The sequence below is a fragment of the Pelodiscus sinensis genome, chromosome 9, assembly GCF_052426305.1.
Source record: "Pelodiscus sinensis isolate ZL-2025 chromosome 9, ASM5242630v1, whole genome shotgun sequence".
In the NCBI taxonomy this organism is placed as follows: Eukaryota; Metazoa; Chordata; order Testudines; family Trionychidae; genus Pelodiscus; species Pelodiscus sinensis.
In genome coordinates this window covers 11,186,317-11,208,868 of record NC_143060.1, presented here as the reverse complement: position 1 = coordinate 11,208,868, position 22,552 = coordinate 11,186,317, and the positions used below count along the sequence as shown (strand labels likewise).

The 22,552-nt window shown below is 42.1% G+C and overlaps 2 protein-coding genes across 3 annotated transcripts; both read left to right on the top strand.

Moving 5' to 3' along the window:
• Nucleotides 1-193: 193 nt before the first annotated feature.
• On the top strand, nt 194-22,339 carry TXNDC12 (thioredoxin domain containing 12). Of its 2 annotated transcripts, XM_014575166.4 has the most exons (8): nt 194-419; nt 972-1,114; nt 4,752-4,812; nt 17,396-17,448; nt 18,665-18,738; nt 19,300-19,369; nt 19,440-19,523; nt 21,441-22,339. In XM_014575166.4, exons 2-8 carry the CDS (start codon nt 1,018-1,020, stop codon nt 21,518-21,520), a joined length of 519 nt encoding a protein of 172 aa, XP_014430652.1. In that variant the 5' UTR covers nt 194-419; nt 972-1,017; the 3' UTR covers nt 21,521-22,339.
• Nucleotides 4,829-11,881, top strand: KTI12 (KTI12 chromatin associated homolog). The gene has a single exon (XM_075935968.2). The coding sequence runs from the start codon at nt 6,819-6,821 to the stop codon at nt 7,542-7,544; it is 726 nt and encodes a 241-aa protein (XP_075792083.2). The 5' UTR covers nt 4,829-6,818; the 3' UTR covers nt 7,545-11,881.
• Nucleotides 22,340-22,552: the final 213 nt, after the last annotated feature.

The window sequence follows — 22,552 nt, the reverse complement described above, 5'->3', positions numbered from 1 at the left end:
TTGGGCCCCGCCTTAGTACCATCCGTGCCCTTCCTTACTGCTCTCGTCTAGGCAGGAGGAGGATTTCTGCAGCGCAGTGCGTGCTTCCTCTGGGATTTTGGATTTCTTTGGGGTGGTTTTTTTTTTGCAAAAAATAAAAGCCGTGGTATTTGCAATGGGACAGCGCCGAGGACTGCAACGGGTAAAGTGAAAGCAGGGTCGTAAAGCCATGTAGCATTTCCTCCGAAGAGTCCAGGAGCTAATTACCCAAAATTAGCATGTTGGGATACTTCTTAAGGGGTCAAAGGCTGGCTGATCAAGATTTTTACATTGAGACATTTTAAGAGCCAGGAGTTTTAAATGGAATAATTCCAAAGATTGTAAAAATATAACTTAAGATCTGCATCATTCCAGCTTTTACTTTCTCAGTTTGCAAACAGGTAGGTGCGAATATAGAGAACCCTGAAGATTACTTTGAGCATAGTGATGTATGAACACTCCACCCCATGCTCACCGGGACTGAAGAGCAACCAATCAATGTGGACCCGCTCTCAGTCAGTCCTCCAGGACGTACGTGCACCGGATTAGTTAAACATTAAATCATTCCGGTAATAACAATTACTGCTTTAGCCAAATTCTGGACTTGTTATTACTACCCCTCGCGAGGGGCTGGTGCAGTAGAACCAATTTGTGTCCGTGACTCGGTTGAGCTCCTCCTTTCAAGTCCAGATGAATGTAAATGTCCCCCTTCCCTGGCAATATCTCGTTAAGAAAGTAGACAGTTTGGAAACAAATATGCAGGACTGTACCCATAGATCCAAAATATTTTAGCAAGTCTCTCATTCAGATTTTGGAGGATCTGTTCCTTTTATTTAACCTACCTGAAACGGGACTCTGAAGAACCACCCACATCCGCCCAACATCACTTCCTGGGTTAAAAAAAACCCCCACAACCCAAACCCCTAAGCTATCTGTTCTGATCTTGCTGACAGTGGCCATCGAGAAATAATCGTACTGCCGAGGATCCAAGCGGACACCATGAAGATTCAATTAGCAGCAGCGCTCTCCAGTTTCTCTCTTTGTCTGATTTTCCTGGTGCTTACCACATCCTCTGCTGGAGAAGGGCTTGGAAAGGGTTAGGCATCTCTTTTCTTTTTGTTTGTATTTAAACTTTATAATTGCTATAAATAAGTAAATAAATCCCTAATCAGGAGGATCCTTCCCTGCCTCCTACTACTGCATTTAATATTTGCAATAATGCAGTCAAGTAGTAATAGTGCTTATTGTTATAAGCTTCATAGTAGGTATGATCAGGAGATGATGGCTTTACTGGTAGAATTGAAGCTGAAACATACAAGATATTATGGTGCTGGGCTCTAAATTGAGCAATTGCAGTGGAAAATGCATTAATGTTGTGGGAGTGAAGAGGAGGGGGTTTTATAGTTTTATTCTTTGTCGGAACTCTATTTTTGATACTCCATGTCTCTATGGCCACTTCCAATTTCATTTTCATTCATAAAATGTCTTGTTGGTTCTGAGTCAGTTTTAAGGACATTTAAAAATTCTTTCTTTGGTGCTGAAGCATTTTGTAAGGGGTCTTTCAATTAATTTCAAGTATAATTTTAATTTCCCTTTCCGATGGTCTCATTTTGGCATCCCTGGAATAATGCAATATAAAAGCAGGGCCCTACCAAATTCACAATTTTTGTCAATTTAATAGTAATAGGATTTTTAAAATGGTATATTCCATCATTTCAGCTATTTAAATCTGAAATGTCACCATGCTGTTGGGCTACTTCTACAATGCAGGCTTCTTGCGCAAGAACTGCCTTGCGCAAGAGCATGTCTACACTGCCATAAGCTTTTGCGCAAGAGCTGCGCTTTTGCACAAGAGCGTCCATGGCAGTGTGGACGCCCTCTTGCGCAAGAAAACGCCATTTTAGCCAAAGGGGTTTCTTGCGCAAGAAACCCTTGCCCGTCCACACTGCCTTCTTGCGCAAGAGCTCTTGCACAAGAGGGCTTATTCCTCATGGGGAGAGGAATAACTCTTGCACAAGAAGCCCTCTGTTCCAAAGCTTTACTGTAAATTTACTTGCGCAAGAACTCACGTGCAGTACAGACGGTCCGCAAGTTTTTGCGCAATAATGGCTGTTATTGCGCAAAAATCCTGCAGTGTAGACGTAGCCTTGCTGTAGGGGTCCTGACCCCCAAAAAAGTTTTTTGGGGTGGGAGGGTTGCAGTACTGCTTCCCTTACTTCTGCAGTGCTGCTGGTGTTGGCACTGCTTTCAGAGCTGGGCACTTGAAGAGCAGCAGCTGCTGGCTAGGAACCCTACTCTGAAGGCAGAGCCACTGCCAATAGCAGCACAGAAACAAGGATGGCATATTACGGCATTGCCACCCTTACTTCTGCACTGCTGCACGTGGGGTGCTTATATTCATTGTTTGTTCTTACCATGAGGCAATCCTGTCTGTGTGCGTGTCAGCTCTTTGACTGCCGCAGTTTCTGGCAGTGCTGTCCTGGAGGCTCCGCAGGCCTCACATTTTCTTTGCAAGTTAGGGATAGTCATACCCTGTCCCCCAAATCCTCTCAATATTCCCAGTAATGTTCAGCTGCTTATTCACTGAGCTCTTGGAATTACCAGGCCTATTTACACCTTAGAATGCAGTTCTACTGAATGCTCATCCGTTAGATATATGTATAGTGAAAACAAGAGTACGTTTATTATCCAAGAACAGAGATTCAAGTGATTGAATATTAATATTGGAAACAAATGATTACATATCAAAAAATGTTTTGTAGACACTAAGCCTAACTAGCAAGCTACCTTACAGTTTCAAGATTATCTCACCTAATATTCTCTCCGGTGTATTCAACCCAGCCTTTCTGAGATTTTTTCCTAAAACAAAGTCATTTATTTCCTTGGTGAAGAATGCCAGGTTGTGCTTTGTCCCCCAAATATACCACAGGAAACTTTTGATATTGACCTGCCAATAAGCTTCACCTCTTCCCTCCACTATTTATCTCTTCCTATTGTTTCCCTCTCTTTGAAGATATCACAGTCCTTCAGCATTTGGTTCAGACTGGAAAGTGGAGACCCATTTTGAAGCATAGAATACTTAACATAAGAATAACTGTACTGGGTCAGACCAATGATCTGTCTAATCCAGTGTCCTGTCTTCCAACAGTGACCAATGCCAGGTGCTTCAGAGGAAATGAATGGAATAGGAAATCATCTATGATCCATTTTCATGGATCTATTCTCCATCCAGACCTAAATGTACACAAAAAGAAATATTTCTTGCCTGAAAAATACCAGTTTTTCACTCTTGCTGGTGATCAGACGTAGACCTTAAGAACATAATTTTCAGTGTATGTCCATAACTCCTTACACAACATTCATACGTGTGCTTTTATATTCATAACAGGTGTTACACAGATTTTTATTAGAGACCTCACATGACACACTCTGGTGAACTCAAATACAAATACCAGAGTAGGGTATTCCTGTAACCCTTATGCCTTTTGTCAGTTGACATTGAGAGGTCTTTGGGTTACACAAATTATAGCAGAACATAATATGCTGATGATTACACATAAATCATACTAATTCATCAAAGTGTTTTGTGCAAGGAAACTAGGTGACGATTTCAAGAGATTATGGAACCTTTTATTTGTAGATTACTACTTTACATCTGGCCAAAGTTGGTTATCCAAAAGCGTTTACTGTCTAATGGTTAAGAATGTAGGAATGGACACACTGTGTCAGACCAAAAGTTCATGTAGCCCAGTAACCTGGCCTCCTACAGTGACCAATGTTAAATGCTTCAAAAGGAATGAACTGGACAGGTGATCATCAAATGATTCATCTCCTGTCACTCATTCCTAGTTTCTGCCCCATTGGCTTCATTGCCCATCCTGGCTAACAGCAAGTGTTTATTAATTTAATTAATTTATTTCTTTTTAAAACCCTGATATAGTCTTAGACTTCAGAACATACTTTGGTAAGAAGTTCCACAGGTTGACTGTGCACTCTGTGAAGAAATACTTCCTTTTGTTTGTTTTAAAGCTGCTGCCTATTTCATTTGGTGACCCGGAGGTCTTGTGTTATAAGGAGGAGTAAATAACACTTTATCTACTTTCTCTATACCAGTTAAGATTTTATAGGCCTCTGTCATATCCCACCTTAGTTGTCTCTTTTCCAAGTTGCAGCCTTAATAATCTCTCCTCATATGGAAGCGGTTCCATACACCTAATATTTGTTGCCCTTTTCTGAACCTTTTCCTATTTCAATATTTGGTAGCTTAAGTGAAATAGGATAGTGGGGTAGTTCATAGTGAACAGAAATTGGTAAGCAGAATAAACTTCAGAGTTTAATATGATGTCTCTGAACAGTTAGCAGATATTCACAGATGAGAGCAATGTAATAAACTTAAATGGTCTTCGGATTAGAATGTTGGCTATCTGTACCTATATGTCAGGAATTTTGGTGTAGGTTGAATATTTGTATTTGCATGAACCTAATACTATTATATGCCTCAGTCTTACAGAGACTTATGCACTTGTTTAACTTTATGCATATGCATTTAATTGACTTTAGTGGGATTAGTCATACATAGAGATAAGCATGTGTGTACATTTTTGAGACAAGCTATCACTCACTAAAAGAAGGGAAATAAAATTAGTTGATAGTATCCTTAAGTGTTAGATAACATATGTATGTGTTATTTTACATTTTACTCCAGTACTTTTATAAATCTTATCCTTTTCCAGGTTTTGGAGATCACATTCATTGGAGGACACTAGAAGATGGGAAGAAAGAGGCAGCAGCTAGGTATGCTACACAATTTAAGTTCATAGGAGTATCTTTACATTAAAAAATAAGAAAAAAGATTCTGTATTTAATCAGAGCTAGTTATGTATAAAAATTAGGGTAGTGAAAGGTCAACCAGTTAACCGGTAAATATCAATCTAAATGAGTATCACTTAACAGTTTGGGTTAATTAGTAACCATTGGGGGCTGGAGCTGCTCCTCACCTTCTGCGGGCAGGGTGCTGTTCAAGCTCCGCAGAAAGCCCGCCACGGACAGGGGCTGCTCTTGTCTGTAGCAACCCCGGTCTGTGGCGGGCATGCTGCAAGCAGGGGCTGCTTCCGTGTCCAGAGCAGCCCCTGTCTGTGGCAGGCATGGCCACCCTGCAGGCAAGAGCTGCTCCCACAGAGCAGCCTTTGTCCGTGGGGACCTCGGGCGTCTTGCAGGCAGGGGCTGCTCTGGTGGGGGCTGGGAGATGATGGCAGCCACAATCCCAACAGGATGGCGCATTCCCCAGCCCGGATTCCACTTTAGTCAGTTATCCGGTTAAATGTTAGGTTAACCTAACATTTCACAAGTTAACTGATTAACTGGGATTTTACATTCCTAGAAAAATAGCCAGGTGGTATAGGAGAACCTGCAGACACAAATAATACATCAGAGATAATATTTAATATTTGTTAATGACAAACCCTAATTCTACAATCAGATCTTCCAGATAGATAGATAGATAGATCCTTGAGGCCATGTAGATCTTCATTGAAAACAGTGGGGGATTTACATAGGTCTCCCCACAGAGCCAATTGCCAGATTGAGGCTTTATTGCATCTTTAATTTGAAAACAATTATCATGGTTTTTTACAATCTACAATGTAGAAAGAGATATGGGCTTCTATCTTGCAAACATTTACCCAAGTGCTTAACTTTATATACATGAATAGTTTCTTTGAGCTCAACAGAATTACTTGCATGAATAGATGTTTCCACACGTGAGAGTATCAAGTTAATTGAAAGGATTATTTTACTACTCTCTGTGATACCAACTTGGAAGTGTAAATTATTTTCTTATTTTCAAACATATACAAATTACATCTTATATTTGTATTAAGGCTATAGCTCAAATTTGAATTTTGCATTCAAACTGATCCCTCTGTTTTCTCCCACACAAATTATGAGAATTTCTAGTGAGCACATGAAATTAACATGGAAAATGCAGTTAAAGAAATCTAAGCTGGTATTTCGCTCTGTCTAATGGAATCCATGTGATATGGCTTTCCAAAAACCATGTTACTGCAGTATCTGTTAATTACTGCAGTACTGGTTTTCCGTAGAAAGTAATAAGTACCTTAGATAACCCTTCTTACATTTAGTGAGACAACAACCCAGTGGGAGACAGGCGGTTGAGCATTGGCAGTGAGATTTCTTCTCCTTTTTGGCTGCTGCAGTGGGAGATCAGTCAGTGAATTACACTCTCTCATCTTCCACTGCTGGAAGGACAGATCCGGGTGACATGTATCCAGATTCTGTAGTGTCTAGAGGGAATGCAAAGCGTATATGAGAGGACGGAGTGGGGAAGGTGAGATAAGCCTGCTTTGTGTGTGGGCAGGCTGGGGGATGGTAGAACGCCATGGCCTGAGGTGGCTGTGTGCCAAGGCCTGATGCTTTGGTGGGTGTCTGTGCTGTGGGGTCCTTGCGTGCAATGACCTGGAGTGATGTCCACTGCGGGGTGGCCGTGCTGTGGGGGGCTGGTTACCGTGGCATGGGGCGATACCTCATGGAGTGGCACTGCCATGGGGGGGCTGGTTACCGTGGCATGGGGCGATACCTCATGGAGTGGCACTGCCATGGAGTGGCTGGTTACCATGGCTGGGGCTCGCTGTGACGTCACGCTCCTCCCTGACCGACGCAGCCTTGGGGCCGCGCTGTCTTGCCCTGGGCACGGAAGTGACGTGGGTTGAGTTGACCTCCGCGGATGTGCTTGCCATGGACTTCCGGGTTATAATGGCGGCGCCCCTGGCCGTGGCCGGAAGATGCCGCTTGTGGTGGTGTGCGGGCTGCCGGGCAGCGGGAAGAGCCGGCGAGCCGAGGAGCTGCGGGCGGCGCTGCGCGGGGAGGAGCGGCCGGTGCACGTGGTGGCGGAGGAGGCGGCGGGCGGCCGCGCGGCGCTGCGGGCCGAGGTGGAGCGGCGGCTGAGCCGGCGGGACGTGGTGATCGTCGACGCGGGGAACGAGCTGAAGAGCTTCCGCTACGAGCTCTACTGCGTGACCAAGCAGGCGGGCACGCCGCACTGCCTGCTGCACTGCGTGGGGGGCGCCCCGCTCCCGCCCGCCGGCCCCTTCGAGACCCCGGACTCGCGGAACCGCTGGGACCGGCCCCTTTTCACCGTGCACGGGCAGGAGCCTCTGCCGCTGGCCGAGATCTACGCCGCCCTCTTTGAGAGCAAGCCGCCCCCGCCCAACCAGTCCACCCGCTCGCAGCCCTTGCAGTCCGCGGGCTTCCTCCACCAGCTGGACCGGGTCACCCAGGAGGTTTTGGCTGCCGTGCTGGCGGCCCAGAGGAGCGGGCTACAGCCCGGAGAGCTGATTCGCGTGGCTGGGGCCAGCGAGGGGCTGGTGCTGAGCCGGCCCGTGGGCATGGCCGAGCTGAGTCGGCTCCGCAGGCAGTTCATCAGCTACACCAAAATGCACCCCAGTGACGAGAACCTGTCCCAGTTGGCCAACATGTTCCTGCAGTACCTCAGCCGCAGCATCCAGTGACCCCCGTAGCCTCAGTCCAGCGTTGGAACAGGAGGGCTGGCTAAGGGGTCTGGTCAACAAGAGCCTCCTCACATCCCAAAATAAGAGTCTGTGCTAATGGGAAGTTGTCCCTTCCTAGTCACTGTTTTCTAGCATGTAAGCTAGTAATCTATGGTGAGAGAGAGGAGCGGAGTCCTGCATTATTCATCATGTGAGCAAGAGTATCCAGCTAGATTGGGTATGGAGAGCCAGTTGCTGACACAGCAGATATGCTCTTTCAGAAATTGTCAAACAGGAGTGGTGTGTGTTCACCCTGCAGTAGCAGCCTCAGCATCTGAGCAGGAATGCCCTATTAGGGCAGCTAATAACATCCTCAAACATTCAAAAAGTTTACTAATCGGGACTATGGAGAGCCAAACCTCAGTAACTATATGGTCTGTGCAGTGCTCAAAGGAGAGGCAACAGAAGAGTAGATCCCACTAGCCACATGTTGCTGCTGCATCTCGGAGGACAGTTTTTCATCTGGGTTTTTTCATGCCTGCTCTAAATAAAGCTCAAATACATCAAACTACAAAGGAGGCGTTCCTTCTTAGGGATTGGGACTTACATCCTTTTTAAAAACTGGTTGTGTTTTCAAAAGTTTTTCTGAATCCAGGAAATTAATTTTCAAAGTTTGGACATTGGAAACATGCTTACATAGAAAACTCAAGCTGCTTTTTTTTCTCTCCTAATCTGTGCCTTAGAGGGAATGAAATATTTAATTTAATTTCAGAAAATTTATTTCAACAACTTTTTCTGACTTTTTGAAAGTTATAGGTAGATCCTGGGTGCTCTAATTGTGAGAGCATTTGCTGTCAACTGAACAATGAGGATGATCTGAATTGTACTTCATTGTTACAGTCTCTGTTCTTACTACAGCCCTTGGAACTCTTTTATAAGCTTCAGCTAAGAACTTAGAGAGAGAGTTAGTACATGGCCAGCTGAGGTGTAAATCTACAGTGTTACAGTGTACTTCCCAGTAACTGCATGTACTTTCTACTATGCACTAACATTTCTCTAGTATAGAAGGTCAAAGCACACTAGTGAATTTTTAGTGAGCACCAGCATGGCCACACAGTTAATACACCATATGCTAGAGTTCTGTAGATTTACTCCTTAGCTTTTCATGCATTAGCTCCTCTATAGGCCTATCTATTTGCTACATCAACTTTCAACCTGTCCTGTTTAACGCGAATCTTAGTCACTTCTCACCCTGCACATGCATACCTGCTTCTCTTTGCCGGTTGAGGAAGGTTTCCCTCCCTACTAATAATTTATTTATTTGTCTGAAGTTTAGTTATGTGGAATGGTGGGATAAAGTGGATGGATCAGTTCACTGACTACAAAAGTCCAAATGCTCTGACTGCTTCGTAGTACCTGCTAGTCAGTATATGGATTTATATATTGTGAGATTAAAAAATGACTATAGCTCCTATGTAAAGAGACTTCCACCCCTCTGGCCAGTTAAATTGAAATAAAGAATAAATGCTGGGAAATATATGGCCAGAAGCAGTAAAACATCTCTGAGATCTGATCTGCTGAAAATTCTATTTTAGTAATCATAAACCTCTAGAAAATCTTGCCCTTGGTAGTAGGGATGTAATAGTGTAGCTGGTTAAACAATTAACCAATAAGCGAATGCTTATCGGTTAACAGTACTAGCTACACACAACCCTCCCCGTCTCTCTGTGGTTCTGCATTTAAAGGATATTGCAGGCTGAGACTGAGCCAGTGTGCCTGCCCATGGTGATCAGCTGTGTGGTGGCTACCCCTTTGGAATGCTGCCTTTGCGTGTTTCAGTGGGGTAGCCATGGAACCTGGGGTCAGCTGGGGACTCCACAGATTATTCTGGGTTCCCTGTGGCATTTCCCCAGAACCCAGGGTCAGCTGGAGAGACCTAAGCTGACCCTGGGTTCTGGGGAAATGCTGCTCGGAACCCGGGGTTAGCTGGGAAGTGCCCAGCTGACCCCAGGCTCCATGGCTCTTCGGTGTTTTAAAGCAGCAGCGCTGCACAGCTGATCCCTGGCTCAGCTGTGCAGCACTGCCACTTTGAAGTACCTCTCCTTCCACTCCCTTTCCTGCCTCTATCTCATAGAGACAGGAATTGTGTGTGTGTGTGGGGGGGGGGGGATCAACTAGTCAACAGACTATTGGATAAGCAAATGCTTATCGGATAGTCAACTAGTCTTTAACATCCCTACTACAGAGAATTGGATTTTTAATGATAATGTATTTCTGTGGTTAAAATTGCTTCTTTCATAAATGCTTCTCCTAGCACATTTTCCTTTCCTTCTTGGTGCTGAGGACTGTAATTGATTGTAACTGGAAGGACACTTGTATTCATACTTATCTGTTCTGTTCTATAAACTTACGTAATTCAGTGTTGTTATCCACTGAACAATATAATGTAAGGAACAATCTACTTTAAAATAAATCAAGCCTTAACTCAACCACTCTTCTCTCTCCCCCTCCCCCGGAAGAATTTTACAATTTAATATGTTTGTTTAAGAATTCCATGCCACTCTCCTCCTGAAATCCTGGCTTTTTGCCTGTGTCTGATGTGTGATTTCTGGTGCCGGCTCGCCTTCTGTGTTCGCTGTATATCAGATGTCCCTGCAAAGGTGTTGTTAACTCACTTCATGGGAATATCTTTTGTCCCATATCCCTCTGGCTGCAGCAGCCTCTGGCCTTATGAAGGGGTTTGGGATCTTACTAAAGGTGTGTGACCATTGTGATATAGCTTTAAAAATTCTCCTGTTACATTTTTCCTTTTACATGCCCCTCACATGTTAGAAACAAACTATATGGTGCAAAGAGACACTGTCCACTTAAAATCTTAGAAATGTGAGGTGGGTAAAAAAAATAATAATAGATCACCTTCCTGCTAATGCAAATTTGTTCTCTGCAGAGCATTTTGTGTGTTTTGTTAAGTATCCCAACTCACGGTGTGCACTACTTCCTTTGAAAGACAGTAAGCTGTGGAAATAGTGTCTAATTCATGGAGATTTTCTCCTATGATATTCAGATAATCTGATGAAAGACAATTTATTCCTAGTTATAATTTCAGACTTCCTTGTTCAATGTTGCTTGTATGCAAACAAGATCTGGCTTACCCTGTGGTTGGACCTCCCTTGTCTGGTACCCTCAGGACCTGAGCAGTCCCAAACTAGGGAGCTGGCCAGACAGATTAGCAGAGGTCAACACTATTCTCCTGGCTGTCTGCCCTGCTCCCATGTGCCAGCCCCGGCCACTGGGCTCAGGATGTACTCCCTGCCGTGACGGTCCCACTGCCTCTGGCCCAGACGGGGCTGCACTCCTGACTCTGCTGGACCACAGATGTTGCTGGACCAGAGTGTCCCAGATTTTAGAGGTTCAACGTGTGCTACTGATAGTCTTGCATGACCTTTATTTTAATGTATGTGCATAGTTTTTATAATATTCACTTGCAATGTTAACAGCCCAAATATTACAGCATTGTACTGTTTGCATGAAAACCTGAATATGATTATAAATAAAAATTGAACACATTATAGATATGAATTGTATCCTCTAAATGAGATACCTGCAACAAATGAACATAAGTGAAATCCTGGTCCTGACTGAAGTAATGAACAGTAAATTCAACTTCTGAAATTCTTAGTTTTAAGGAAAGATGTCAGAAAATGCTATGTAAATTGTTTAAAAAAAAATTGATTCAGTCTTATAGTGACCTCCCTCCCCCATATATTTTTCCCAAGAAAACAATATAAATATTTACTTTTATTTTTACTCTCCAATAAACATACCTACATCAAGGATGTTTTGGAATACCATGATTAGTATTAATTAGAAAACATCATTCAGTGCAACTTCTTACTTTTGTTACTCAGTTACAATTTGTGTATAAACTGACACTTGTATCAGAGCAGCCCTTTCCTATGTTCGGTGGAGCATGATATGAAATATATGTAGCTGGAAATTTAGTTACTATGCCAGGCAGGCTCCCTTCTTAAGGCTAATACTTCCTGGTTCTGTCTAGAAGGGCTTCTTATTCCTTTATCCAAAACAACTTCAAAAGCAAAACTTGGTGACTTAAAATGCAATATTTTGAGGTAAAGGGAAGTCAAGGCTTAACATATATACAAATCTTGGGAAATATTTGACTATTTTTTCTCAAAACTGAGTTTATTGAAATAATCCATTCCAATAAAATCACATGTATTTCAATACTAGCTGTAATTCTGCTGTTTTCTAATCATGTGTTAAAATGTATTTCTGAATGACATACTGCTCAGTTTCATACTTCCCAAACTGGAGAAAATAAAGACATTGAATATTAATATGTCTATCCTAAAGATGCCTACTTTCTAATGTGGATGAATCCTGCTATGGTATGTAAATGTGAGATAATCAGTGAAGAAACAGTAGTCCTTTCTAGGATGAGATTTTAGAACTTTTTTGTGTGTTCATATTTATTTTTTATATATTTCATACACCCACACTGACACACACTTTCTGTTATTTCTGCTCCAATTCATCTGATGAAGTGTCTTTTACCCACAAAAGCTCATGATACTATATATTTGTTAGTTTCTAAGATGCCACAGGACTACATGTTTTTTGCTTGGAATTATATATGAACAGGTATTACCTTTGTGTAAAGAATTAGTAGGACCTTTACTGGAACCCTGTATCTTCACTTTGGAAAGGGTTCAGAAAAAAGCTAATGGAATGATTTGATTGTGAAAGACTTATGAAACTATTTAGCTTTATCCAAGAGAAGGTTAAGAGGTGACTTGATCATTGTCTACAAGTACCTTTGTGGGAAAGAGACTTCTGAGAACATGGCTCTTGAATCTAGAAGACAAACACATAACACAATCCAGACAAAAATGAAATTTTTTAACAGATATTGGAACAATTTGTATGGGGATATGGTGGGTTCTCAATCACTTCAAGTTTTTAAATGACTATGAGACATCTTTCTAAAAGATGCTATAGCTCCAATGAGTTATGGGTTTGATGGAGAAATGATTTGGGGGAGATTGTGGCTTGTGTTACATAGGATGAAATAGACTAGAGCCGGTGGCCAACCCGTTAGAGCAGAAGAGCCAAAATAGTGATGGACAGGGTGCGAAGAGCCATGTACTGGGAGGAGAGGGGAGGGAGGAGTTGAGGGGGTGGGGAAAGCAGCTGTGCTGGGGGAAAATAGGTGCCGGTATGGCGTCCCAGGGAGGGGGCTCCAAGCTGGACAGTATTTGAGTCAGTGGAGGGTTGGGGTGCTGAGCAAGGCGCAGGCTTGCGGCAGTGAGAGTGCAGGAGTTTGGGCTGGGGTGCATGAGGGGCTCAGGGTAGGAAGGATGGGAGTATGATGGGCTCAGGACACATTTGCTGTGTGTGGATGGTGCAGGAGTATTGTGGCAAAAGACTGGGGATGTGGGGGGTGCAGGAGTTTGGGGATGAGAGGCTCAGGACAGGGGGTTCCAGTGTATGATACTCAGATTTGGGATCTGGGGGGAGTGCAGGAGTGTTACGATGCTGTCGCCAGATTGGGGCTTGTTGGTCAGGCTTCATTTTTAAACAAAATAATGTCAAACACACTGGCTGCATCTAGATTGGCATGATTTTCTGGAAATGCTTTTAACGGAAAAGTTTTCCGTTAAAAGCATTTTCGGAACAGAGTGTCTAGATTGGCACGGACACTCCTTTCCGCAAAAAAGCCCCGATCGCCATTTTTGCGATCGAGGCTTTTTTGCAGAAAACAAATCTGTGCTGTCTACACAGGCCCTTTTGGATAAAAACTTTGCGTAAAAGGAACTTTTGCCGGAACGGGAGCAGAGTAGTATTTCTGCAAGAAGCACTGATTTCTTACAGTAGGAAGTCAGTGCTTTTGTGGAAATTCAAGTGGCCAGTGTAGACAGCTGGCAAGTTTTTCCAGAAAAGTGGCTGATTTTTGGGAAAAACTGGCCAGTCTAGACACAGCCCACATGTTTCAGCATTGTCTTTATTTATGAGAGGGGCAGGGAAACTGTTTTGAGTTGGGGTCACTGACCCACAGAAAAGTCAGTCGGGGCCACACAAGTGAGATGTAAAACACAACCTCTCCATAAAACCCCATGCCTCACTAATGTGGCCCCAACTGTGCTGGTGGGGGCAGGGGCACAGTGCTGGGGAAAGGGGCTGGTGGGTGCTGGGGCTCTGTGCTGGGATGGAGTGCTGGTGGGTACTGGGGCAGGTGCCAGGGTACTGGTGGGGGCAGGGGACATGGTGCTGGTGAGGTGGTCTGGCCAGGGTGAGTGGACAGGGACATCTCGGGCGATACCTGGGGATGCCAGGTCTCAGGAAGCATGTGAGCTGCTCTTCCCCTCTCCTTCCTTCCCCTCCCATAAACAGCTGGCACACTTCCTGGAACACCGGGTCTGTTGCTTGGCCGGGGACTTTCTTCCCTCTGCTATCTGCCTGTGCGCGTGTGAATCCCGGGACTGCGTGCCAGCTCCAACTTCTCAGGAAGCGCATGCTTTTCCTCTGCTCTCCATGACAGCTGTGTGCTTCCTGAGAAGTTGAAGTTGGCATGCAGTCCTGGGATTCCTACTCCCTTCCCCCGTCCCCCATTCTAACCCAATCCCCCTCCCCCCTCAATCTAATAGCCGCTGCTACTGCCATGCATGTCTCCCTACAAGCGCTGGGTGCGTGTGCTGACAGGCCGGCTTTGAGCATGTGCTCGCTGGGATGCCATGTGCACTCCTCCAACCCGATCCCTCTCCCTTTCCCCAGAGCCAGACACCTCACCTCCCCACTGTAACCCAATACCCCTCCCCCAAACCTTATGCCTGGGTCCTGGAGCCAGAGCCACTGTTGCTGCTACCACCATGAGCATCCTTCTACAGGTGCTAGGCATGATCGCTGAGCGGCCGGTTTTAAGCATGTGCTGTCCGGGATGCCATGCATACACCTCCGCCTGACCCCCAACCCGATCTCCCTCCCCTCCCCTTCTCCAGAGCCAGGCATCTCCCCCCCCTCTGCTCAAACCCAATTCCCCTCCCCCCATTACCCTTATGCCCAGGTCCCGAAGCCAGAGCCGCTGCCGCTGCCTGCACTCAGCAGCCGGCTGCTAGCACGTGCGGGCTAGGATGCTGAGTGTGACCCAGCCTTCACGTGCTGGATATGACCTTGTGCACTGGGGACCATGAGCGGAACGGCGCGGGCCCTGAGCACGCATGTGGCTCAAAGTAGCCTGGTTGTGAGAGCGGCTGACCTGAGCAGTTCTGGGTTCTGTCCCGGTTCCGTCAGGAGCCGCAATTTTCTTCTTCAGAAGCTACATGCAGCTCGTGAGCCGTGGGTTCGTCACCTCTGGACTAGATGATCATAATCCCTTCAGGCTTTAAAATCTATAAAGATAGTGGGATAATAGTTCTACTTTTTCATGGGAGTTAGTTTTTGGACTCTTTGTGGAAAGTTTCAACAAAAACTTCTAGTAGCTGAATAAAATAGGGGTTCCCTCACTGTCCTTTATATCACAAACCCACATTCTGCAGCTTTCCACGCTTCCTCCTCAAGTGTGCCCCATGGTAGTTTTGGTGCTTCATAGAAAGGAACGTGGAAATCAACACAGTAGTTTAGGGACTGCTTCTAAGAGTGGACTACTGCTTTCTCAGAAAACTAGAGAAAGGGAATGGAAGTGGGCTCATGAAATTGTCTTTTGATAACCTTCTACCAGAAGCCACAACTGGACAATTTGATAATTGCCCTGTTCTGTTCATTCCATCTGAAGCATCTGGCACTAGCTGCGGTTGGAAGACAGGATACTGAGCTAGATGGATCATTGATCTGAACCAGTATGGCCATTCTTATGTTCTTAACATTCTGTTACCAAGATCTCATTCCTGTTACAGTAGATGATTGATTTTAGTGTCTGACAGAGTGAACAGTTGCCAAACTGTACCAATTGCTCTCATTACCACTTAGACTTAGAAAATGATTTTTTCTGGATTTCAGCCATCATTCATCTTACTCATTATTATTATTATTTTATTATTAATAAACTGCTTCATAGTTTGTAGATTTTTTTACTGTTGGTAGTAAATAGTTTGCCATCTGTGCCTATTGAATTTCCTCCCTCCCCTCCTGCTGAGTTCCTAATTTCCTATCATTGCTACCAGTGGTAGCAGAAACAGAGTGCTAGTGACAGAGCTCCAGGTGGCTGTTGGCATAGTAGCACTGTGTCTGCTAGTCTTGCTCCGAACAGGGTATGTGACATGGTGGTTAAATGTCCTATATGCATAAAAGAACTATAAATGTGAACATCATGTTTAAAATGTAGCATGTGTTATGTCTGTTTTGCTCTGGGCAATTTATTGTAGTGCTCCTGCTGGCTCTGCCAGATGACTCCCAGAGACTAGGACATATTAGGAAACATTCCTAGTGTTGTCCTTCTGTCTAATTGCCTAACACAAATTGAATTTAATGCAAAGGAGATTACAGGATTCGAACATTGGAAAAGTTGTTGGATGGCTGTGACACATCCCCGGTCTGCAACCTGGAATTGTAGGACCATTGTGCTCCATTAACATTCCTCCTTGGGCTGTCTCTTACAATTCAGTGCTAGTGACAAGCAGCAAACCCCTTCAGGTGCTGTGTTCAGTCAGCAAACAGCACACAGAGACATACCCAGCTAAGTTGCATGAATGCTTTTGAAGCTACTCATGAACTATATAGAGTGAGGTACACCTGAAAATCCCCCCAGTTCCCGAGCCTTGCACCTCAGAAATTTACTGTCTGACACTGCTCTAGCCCTCCTCTTGAACAATGCAAGCTCATTAATTAATATGCCACTTTGTCCAAGGATAATGGATGTGTCCCATCCCTTGTAAGCTGAGCAGATTCCCCAAGCGCTTCAGACAAATTAATCAGTAAGGATAAAACATTTAAAATAAGCTTATTAAGTGATTATAAGTATTAGGCACAGAGGTCAGAGTTGGTTAATTAAGAAATTAAAAGAAAATCTTAGTCTATATTCTGTACTTTGAGACTAAACAAGATTTGAAACAAGTAATTTTTCTTACCGCACTTGGTGGTCTAGTTTACAGTTCTTAATACACAGTGAATTCTCTTCTCAGTCTAGGACCAATCTCTCCAGTTCAACATCTTTGTCTTCCAATCAGTCTGGCAGGTGTCAAAAGGGGAGAAGAAAAGCCCTGTGGTGATGTCATCAATCTTCATTTATATTTTCCAGGTGCTAGAAAGATCTTTGCTGAGACATGGGAGTTGGCCCCCTTTGTGTACATGTCCTCTCTCCGGAGTCACTGAGGAAATGGATTATTCTTAAGGGCCCATCAACACATCTGACTGGTCCTGATGTAAATCTGACTTGCCAGTGTTTAATTGTTCCTTTGTTGCCAATAAAAGGCTAGCTGTGGGCATTTCCCAAACTGATACCATACTTCCCTAATGCAGGCATAGCAAAACTTCAGATACAATGGTAACACCTAATTCAACAGAATAGTAACAGTCAACCAATCATAGCTTCTCAAACGATACTTTGCATAAAATATAATTGTAGCAAAGTGGTGCATATGGGGGTTGCAGGGTGCTATTTGAAGTACAGAGTGTTTCAATAGCATTTTACTGAATCATTTGGTGCTTATGTGTATATAACTTGAGAAGACTTTAGCAAGAAAATGAAGTTTTGAGATCACAATAGAATCAATTTATATCTGACTTTTTCCAATAGCTAGGGCCTTCTTTAGAAGTTTGAATTACTGGAAAGTGCATTTTTTCAGTTTTGTTAAGGAATGCAGTCTTATTAACTGTCTTAAAATTCATGTCAGATGTGCTTTTGTTTTTCTTTTCCAAAGTGGTTTGCCTCTAATGATTATCATCCACAAGTCCTGGTGTGGAGCTTGCAAAGGTATGTGAATTTAATTCTAGCACACTTTAAAATCCTTAATGGAAGGTTTCTTTATACAAGTCAATGATTATTTTACATTTCAAACATAGCATGTGTAATATTTATTTATTGCTTAGATCAACATAGTAGTGCATAAATAGAAATCTTCAATGCAATACATTTAATGAGTGCTCAAATCCATGCTATAAACTTGTTTAAAAAAACCCACCAAATGGAAAGTACCTTCCATTTCTTTTGAAGGTCTAATTCTTGGAGTGGAAAGTTTTAAAAAGTTTGAAACAACAGTAAATCTGCATATTCCAAACTGGTCTTTCTCAGTGGATGGTTAGATTTTTGTCTTGTTCAGTGACATAATGGAACTGGCTAAGCATAATGATATAGGTCTAAACATGCAGATAAGATGGATTGGGTGGTTTAGGTGACAGATAATGGGACAGTGAAAGCTTTTTGCTTCTATACCATTGGATCAAAAATTACCCTTGTGACTATATTAGGTCAGTATTCGTTATGTGACTGTTCACTGACGGTTGGACTGGTTAGTTTTCACTCTGAGTGAGGTATCGCAGGGCTGGATTACCCAATAGGCAGACTAAGTACGTGCTTAGGGCACCAGCAAAGCAGGGGCACCAAAAAAAATGAGATTTTTTTTTTGAAAAAATTTCATATTTGAGATTTAAAAAAAAAAAAGCATCTAAGTAGTCATGGGAAAAATCAGAACTCCGCAGAACGCTCTTTTTCTCAGCTGAAAAGAATAAAAAACCCTCAGAGAACAACAATGTGTCAGGACAGACTTGATTCACTTTCTCTATTGTGTATGGAAGCGGACATGCTTCATCGAGTCAGCTTTGATAAACTTATCCAGTATTTTGCAATCAAATCTAGAAAGAAGCTATTTTAATTTCATCATACATGTAAGTTTTGTGTCATTTCGAAAAATAAAAATGTATTTTATGGTATAGTATTGTTTTTATTTTGAATTACATATGTGGGGGACACCATAATCTTTTCAGTGCTTAAGGCCTCTAAAGGTCTTAATCTGGTCCTGGAGGTATGGGTTCAGTAATTTGACAGACAGAGTGGGTTACTTACTATTCAGTAACAAGCACCTAACCTCTACAAGGAAGGGATGGAGTGGTCATTTTGAGGTAGGTCTGAATGTTGTTGCTGGTGTTTTTCTCTTACCTAGTTTTCTCCCTACCCTTGTTTTCCTTCTTAGCTTTAAAGCCAAAATTTGCTGAATCCAAGGAGATCTCTGAACTTGCCCATAATTTTATTATGGTGAACCTAGAGGTAGGCCTCCCTACACTTTATGCCCATGCTACCATTTTGCAACTGAGCATTTCCCCCTTACCTTTAATTGTTTCTTCTGACTCCATCCCTTCCTAAATAAATTCTTGGCATTATTGACTAGACACAAAATATTGACTGATTTAACTGATATTTTTTTAAAATTACTGTATTATTATATGGTTTTACTCATGCAACTGATTCTCTTCTATTTCATTTTTAACTCTGTACACTGTACTATTTCTCAATAAGAAAGGATATTGCTTTTCAATACACCCTTACTACTTGTAAAATATTCCAACACCAAAACAGTGAGTCTGTTTAATGGTGAAAATATTTGATTTATAGTTATTTTTACAATTATTACTTGTTGGTTGACCTTTTTCCCCCCTTTGTTTGCAAAGTAAAGGATTTTGCAATTATTTATCTTTATCTTTTTATGTTTATTCAAATTACCATTTTATAACAACCATTGGAAGAAAATAGCTTTAAGGTAAATATTGCATGTTGTTAGATCTCTTGTTTAGAAAGCAGAATGTTCTTACATTTCTCTTGCACCCATAGGATGAAGAAGAACCAAAGGATGATGCTTTTAGCCCTGATGGTGGTTATATTCCCAGAATCCTTTTCATGGGTAAGCCATGGTCACTGTTGCTATAGCCTCTTACTGGACAACACATTTTAATCACTTTCTCATTTCACAGATCCCAGTGGGAAGGTCCATCCAGAGATCATAAATGAGAAAGGAAACCCTACCTACAAGTATTTCTACATCAATGCTGATCAAGGTATGCAAGAATGAGTTCTATGTTTGAGTTGAGTAGGAATGTATTGCAGGTAGGTCATAGGAATGGCAGCTAAAGTGAGCTTGTTTTTTGAGTGGAGGTGACCTATAGTTTACAGCACAACTTGGAAGCTGTTACAGATAAGGTAAATGAATGCCTTTTTTGTGCCTTGAGGTTGGATGGACAGACCTCTGTTACAGAATGATGAAATAAAAGCCTTTCTGGTAATTTAAAATTCAGCCTTTGATGTTACATAGCCACCAGTTACTTCTGTCGTAAATGGTCATGCTTCTCCACTTGTGTACTTATTTTTCAAACAACTGTAAGAAGGCAACCTCATGGAATAATTAATTTCTGTCTCTTCAATAAGGCCTTTAAATAGTCATTTGTTCCTGGTCCTAACTATAAGCAGTGTTGTCCTGTTATGTGTGATATAAGCTTGTTACTTAACAATTCTCTGTTCTCAAATCAGGAAATAACTAACTATGAATATCTTGGGCCCTGTTTACTCTAGGGATTTTTTTTTTCAAAAATATTTTGCCAGCCTAACTCTATCAATATCAGCAACTTTTGGAGCCCTTGTATAGACCAGTTGCTGCTTGCCTTCTATGAACCATGTCCTCTAACCATGTGAAGAAGAATGAGGTCTGATTGACTCAGTGATTACAGCTGTACCAGATGACATTATGACTCTAAAATTGCTAACAGCAGTGGAGGTGATCTAGTGGGAGATTGTAGACATGGTCCTAAAATAATCAGTTGGGAAAAGTAAGAGTTTTGTTCTTTGGAGGCTGATAGAAATGAAGAAAACGGGGGCGAGGAGGTGGGAAGACCTCTCTAAGGGTTCACCAGACCTATCATCAGTCACATTAGCATCATGGCAGGAGCAAGTACTTGCACTAATCTCCGCTTTTAGAATACACTTTGCTCACTATGCAGTGTACTGGTACATTTTTACATTGCAGCATCTGAAAACAGTGATGTGTTGGTTGTCTTGGAGACTGAGTCGCAGGTATCCATAAAACCGCATGTAAAGCTGTACCCCATCTCCACCCATTTGTTTACCTCAACCCTTGAGAGGCCACCTGTAAGAGAACAGTTCATGTCCTCTGATCACCCATGCCGATGAGAGATCCAACAAGACCGAGAGCTGTGACAATGTGTTTTGTGCATGATAGAGCAGAGGAAATCTCTCTGATGATACTTTGAATTAAAAAAAACCTCAAATCCTTCTAAATGTCCTGGAAGAGATTTTTCTAAGGTGTCCAAAGAAAGTAACACCAAACTGCCTTTGAAATAATAAACCATAGTAGAATGGCTGATGGGGAAAGCCTTATTCTTTCTTAAAGGTGACCATAAAACAGAAAAATAAGTTTCTATTGAGTTTTGACTTTTTAAAAGAACAAAACCACTCAACCTTTATACAAGATTTTGTTTAAAAAAAATTATCTTTTACTTTAGAAATGTTAGGGATATCAAAACTTGCCTTTCTTGATAATACTGGAGAGTGTCTTAAAGATGCAGATTGCTACGGGGGTGTTGAACTTTAAATACAGATAAATTGATTGGGTGAGTGATTAAAAATCACTTTTCTCTCAAATTTTCAGGTATCACGTGCCTATTATTTGATATCATAATCCTGCTAGTTCTTTATCCATAGAGCCTGCCAACAAAAACAGAGTAGATGAGATGTGAATTTACAAATGGTGTGGAAATGAGAGATATTTAACACATTCTTTATACCTCATATAGAGGTCAAAAAGAGCATAACCCTCGCTTTTTTTTCTTTTGCAGGCAACTTCCAAGTTTTTTAGTCTATAAAATTGAACCATTGATATAAATATTTTATCACTTTCTTACTTGATCCATGTCATACGTAGTGATGACCCACCTGATAGTCTTATATATTTAATTTGACAGTTGTCCAAGGAATGAAGGAAGCTCAGGAGAAGCTGACAGGAGATGCTTTCAAACAAAAACATCTTGGAGATGAATTATAATAAATAAACAGAACATTGCTTTTTCCATCATCCTGAAGCTCTGAAAGGATAAATGATTTTTTTTCTTTTAATCTGTTAAAACATGCCAAGAAATGTAGATGCACTGGAAGGACATAATTCTCCTCTCAATAACTTGTAAGGTTAAACACTATCTGATTTTTCACATACTTTTATCAAATGCTGTGTTATCTTCTCCTGCTCCTCTAGTTTGCAATTCAGTGCTTATTTACAGCTGTTATACATGCATACACAACCTCATCTTGAATGAATATGTAATCTTCATCCATGTAAACAATGACCACTAGTATCCAGAGGCCTAGATCTTACCCTCTTCTTAAGAGGAATGAATTTTATGTTTTCAAATAGCCAACGCTAGATCTCTGATCAGTGCTTGCTTCCCCATGTCTGAGTGACAGTCAATCATCCTTTTGATTTCATTAAGGATACTTGTGAGTAGAAGATGTTACTCAAGCCTGCTCCATTCTGAAAAGCCAAAAAACAAACCAACTAATAATTCTGTCATGAATGCTAATGAAAGTAGAGTTATTTTCATTAATCTCTAAGAGTAGCATGTGGAATATTCACTCTGCACATATTTTTCTAGTAGGTAATCTCTGTTTGTGAATTGACTTCACTTGCATTCAGATTGAAGCGTCCCGTCTATTGTGTGTTTATCTTTTGTTTTATTCAGAGAAGATAGATTATATTGAAGCATAATGGGGATTCCCCCTCTTCCCCCTTTTTTTGGAGAATGTCTTGCCTAACATTGTACTGTATTTTTGTACTATGGTGAAAAATAAACATTTTTTAAGAATAAAATGTGTGATGAGGTTATTTTACAGGAATGGAATACTTTTTCATTCTTTTTAAGAACTGGAGGACATAAATATGTTTAAATTGTGGTAGTGCTGATGTTGAATATCACAAATTAAAAAGGCTTTTGCTTTTTTATGAAAAAATGACAGTTGCTGATTTCAGCGGTTGATACAGATCTACTCTCTCAACATTTAATTATCAGTCAACCACTCTTAT

Coding starts and splice junctions, on each gene's coding strand:
- TXNDC12 (XM_014575166.4), top strand. CDS start 1,018: ATGAAGATTCAATTAGCAGCAGCGCTCTCCAGTTTCTCTCTTTGTCTG. Junction 1,115..4,751: donor TGGAGAAGGGCTTGGAAAGG/GTTAGGCATCTC, acceptor ATCCTTTTCCAG/GTTTTGGAGATCACATTCAT. Junction 4,813..17,395: donor AAGAAAGAGGCAGCAGCTAG/GTATGCTACACA, acceptor TCTTTTCCAAAG/TGGTTTGCCTCTAATGATTA.
- KTI12 (XM_075935968.2), top strand. CDS start 6,819: ATGCCGCTTGTGGTGGTGTGCGGGCTGCCGGGCAGCGGGAAGAGCCGG.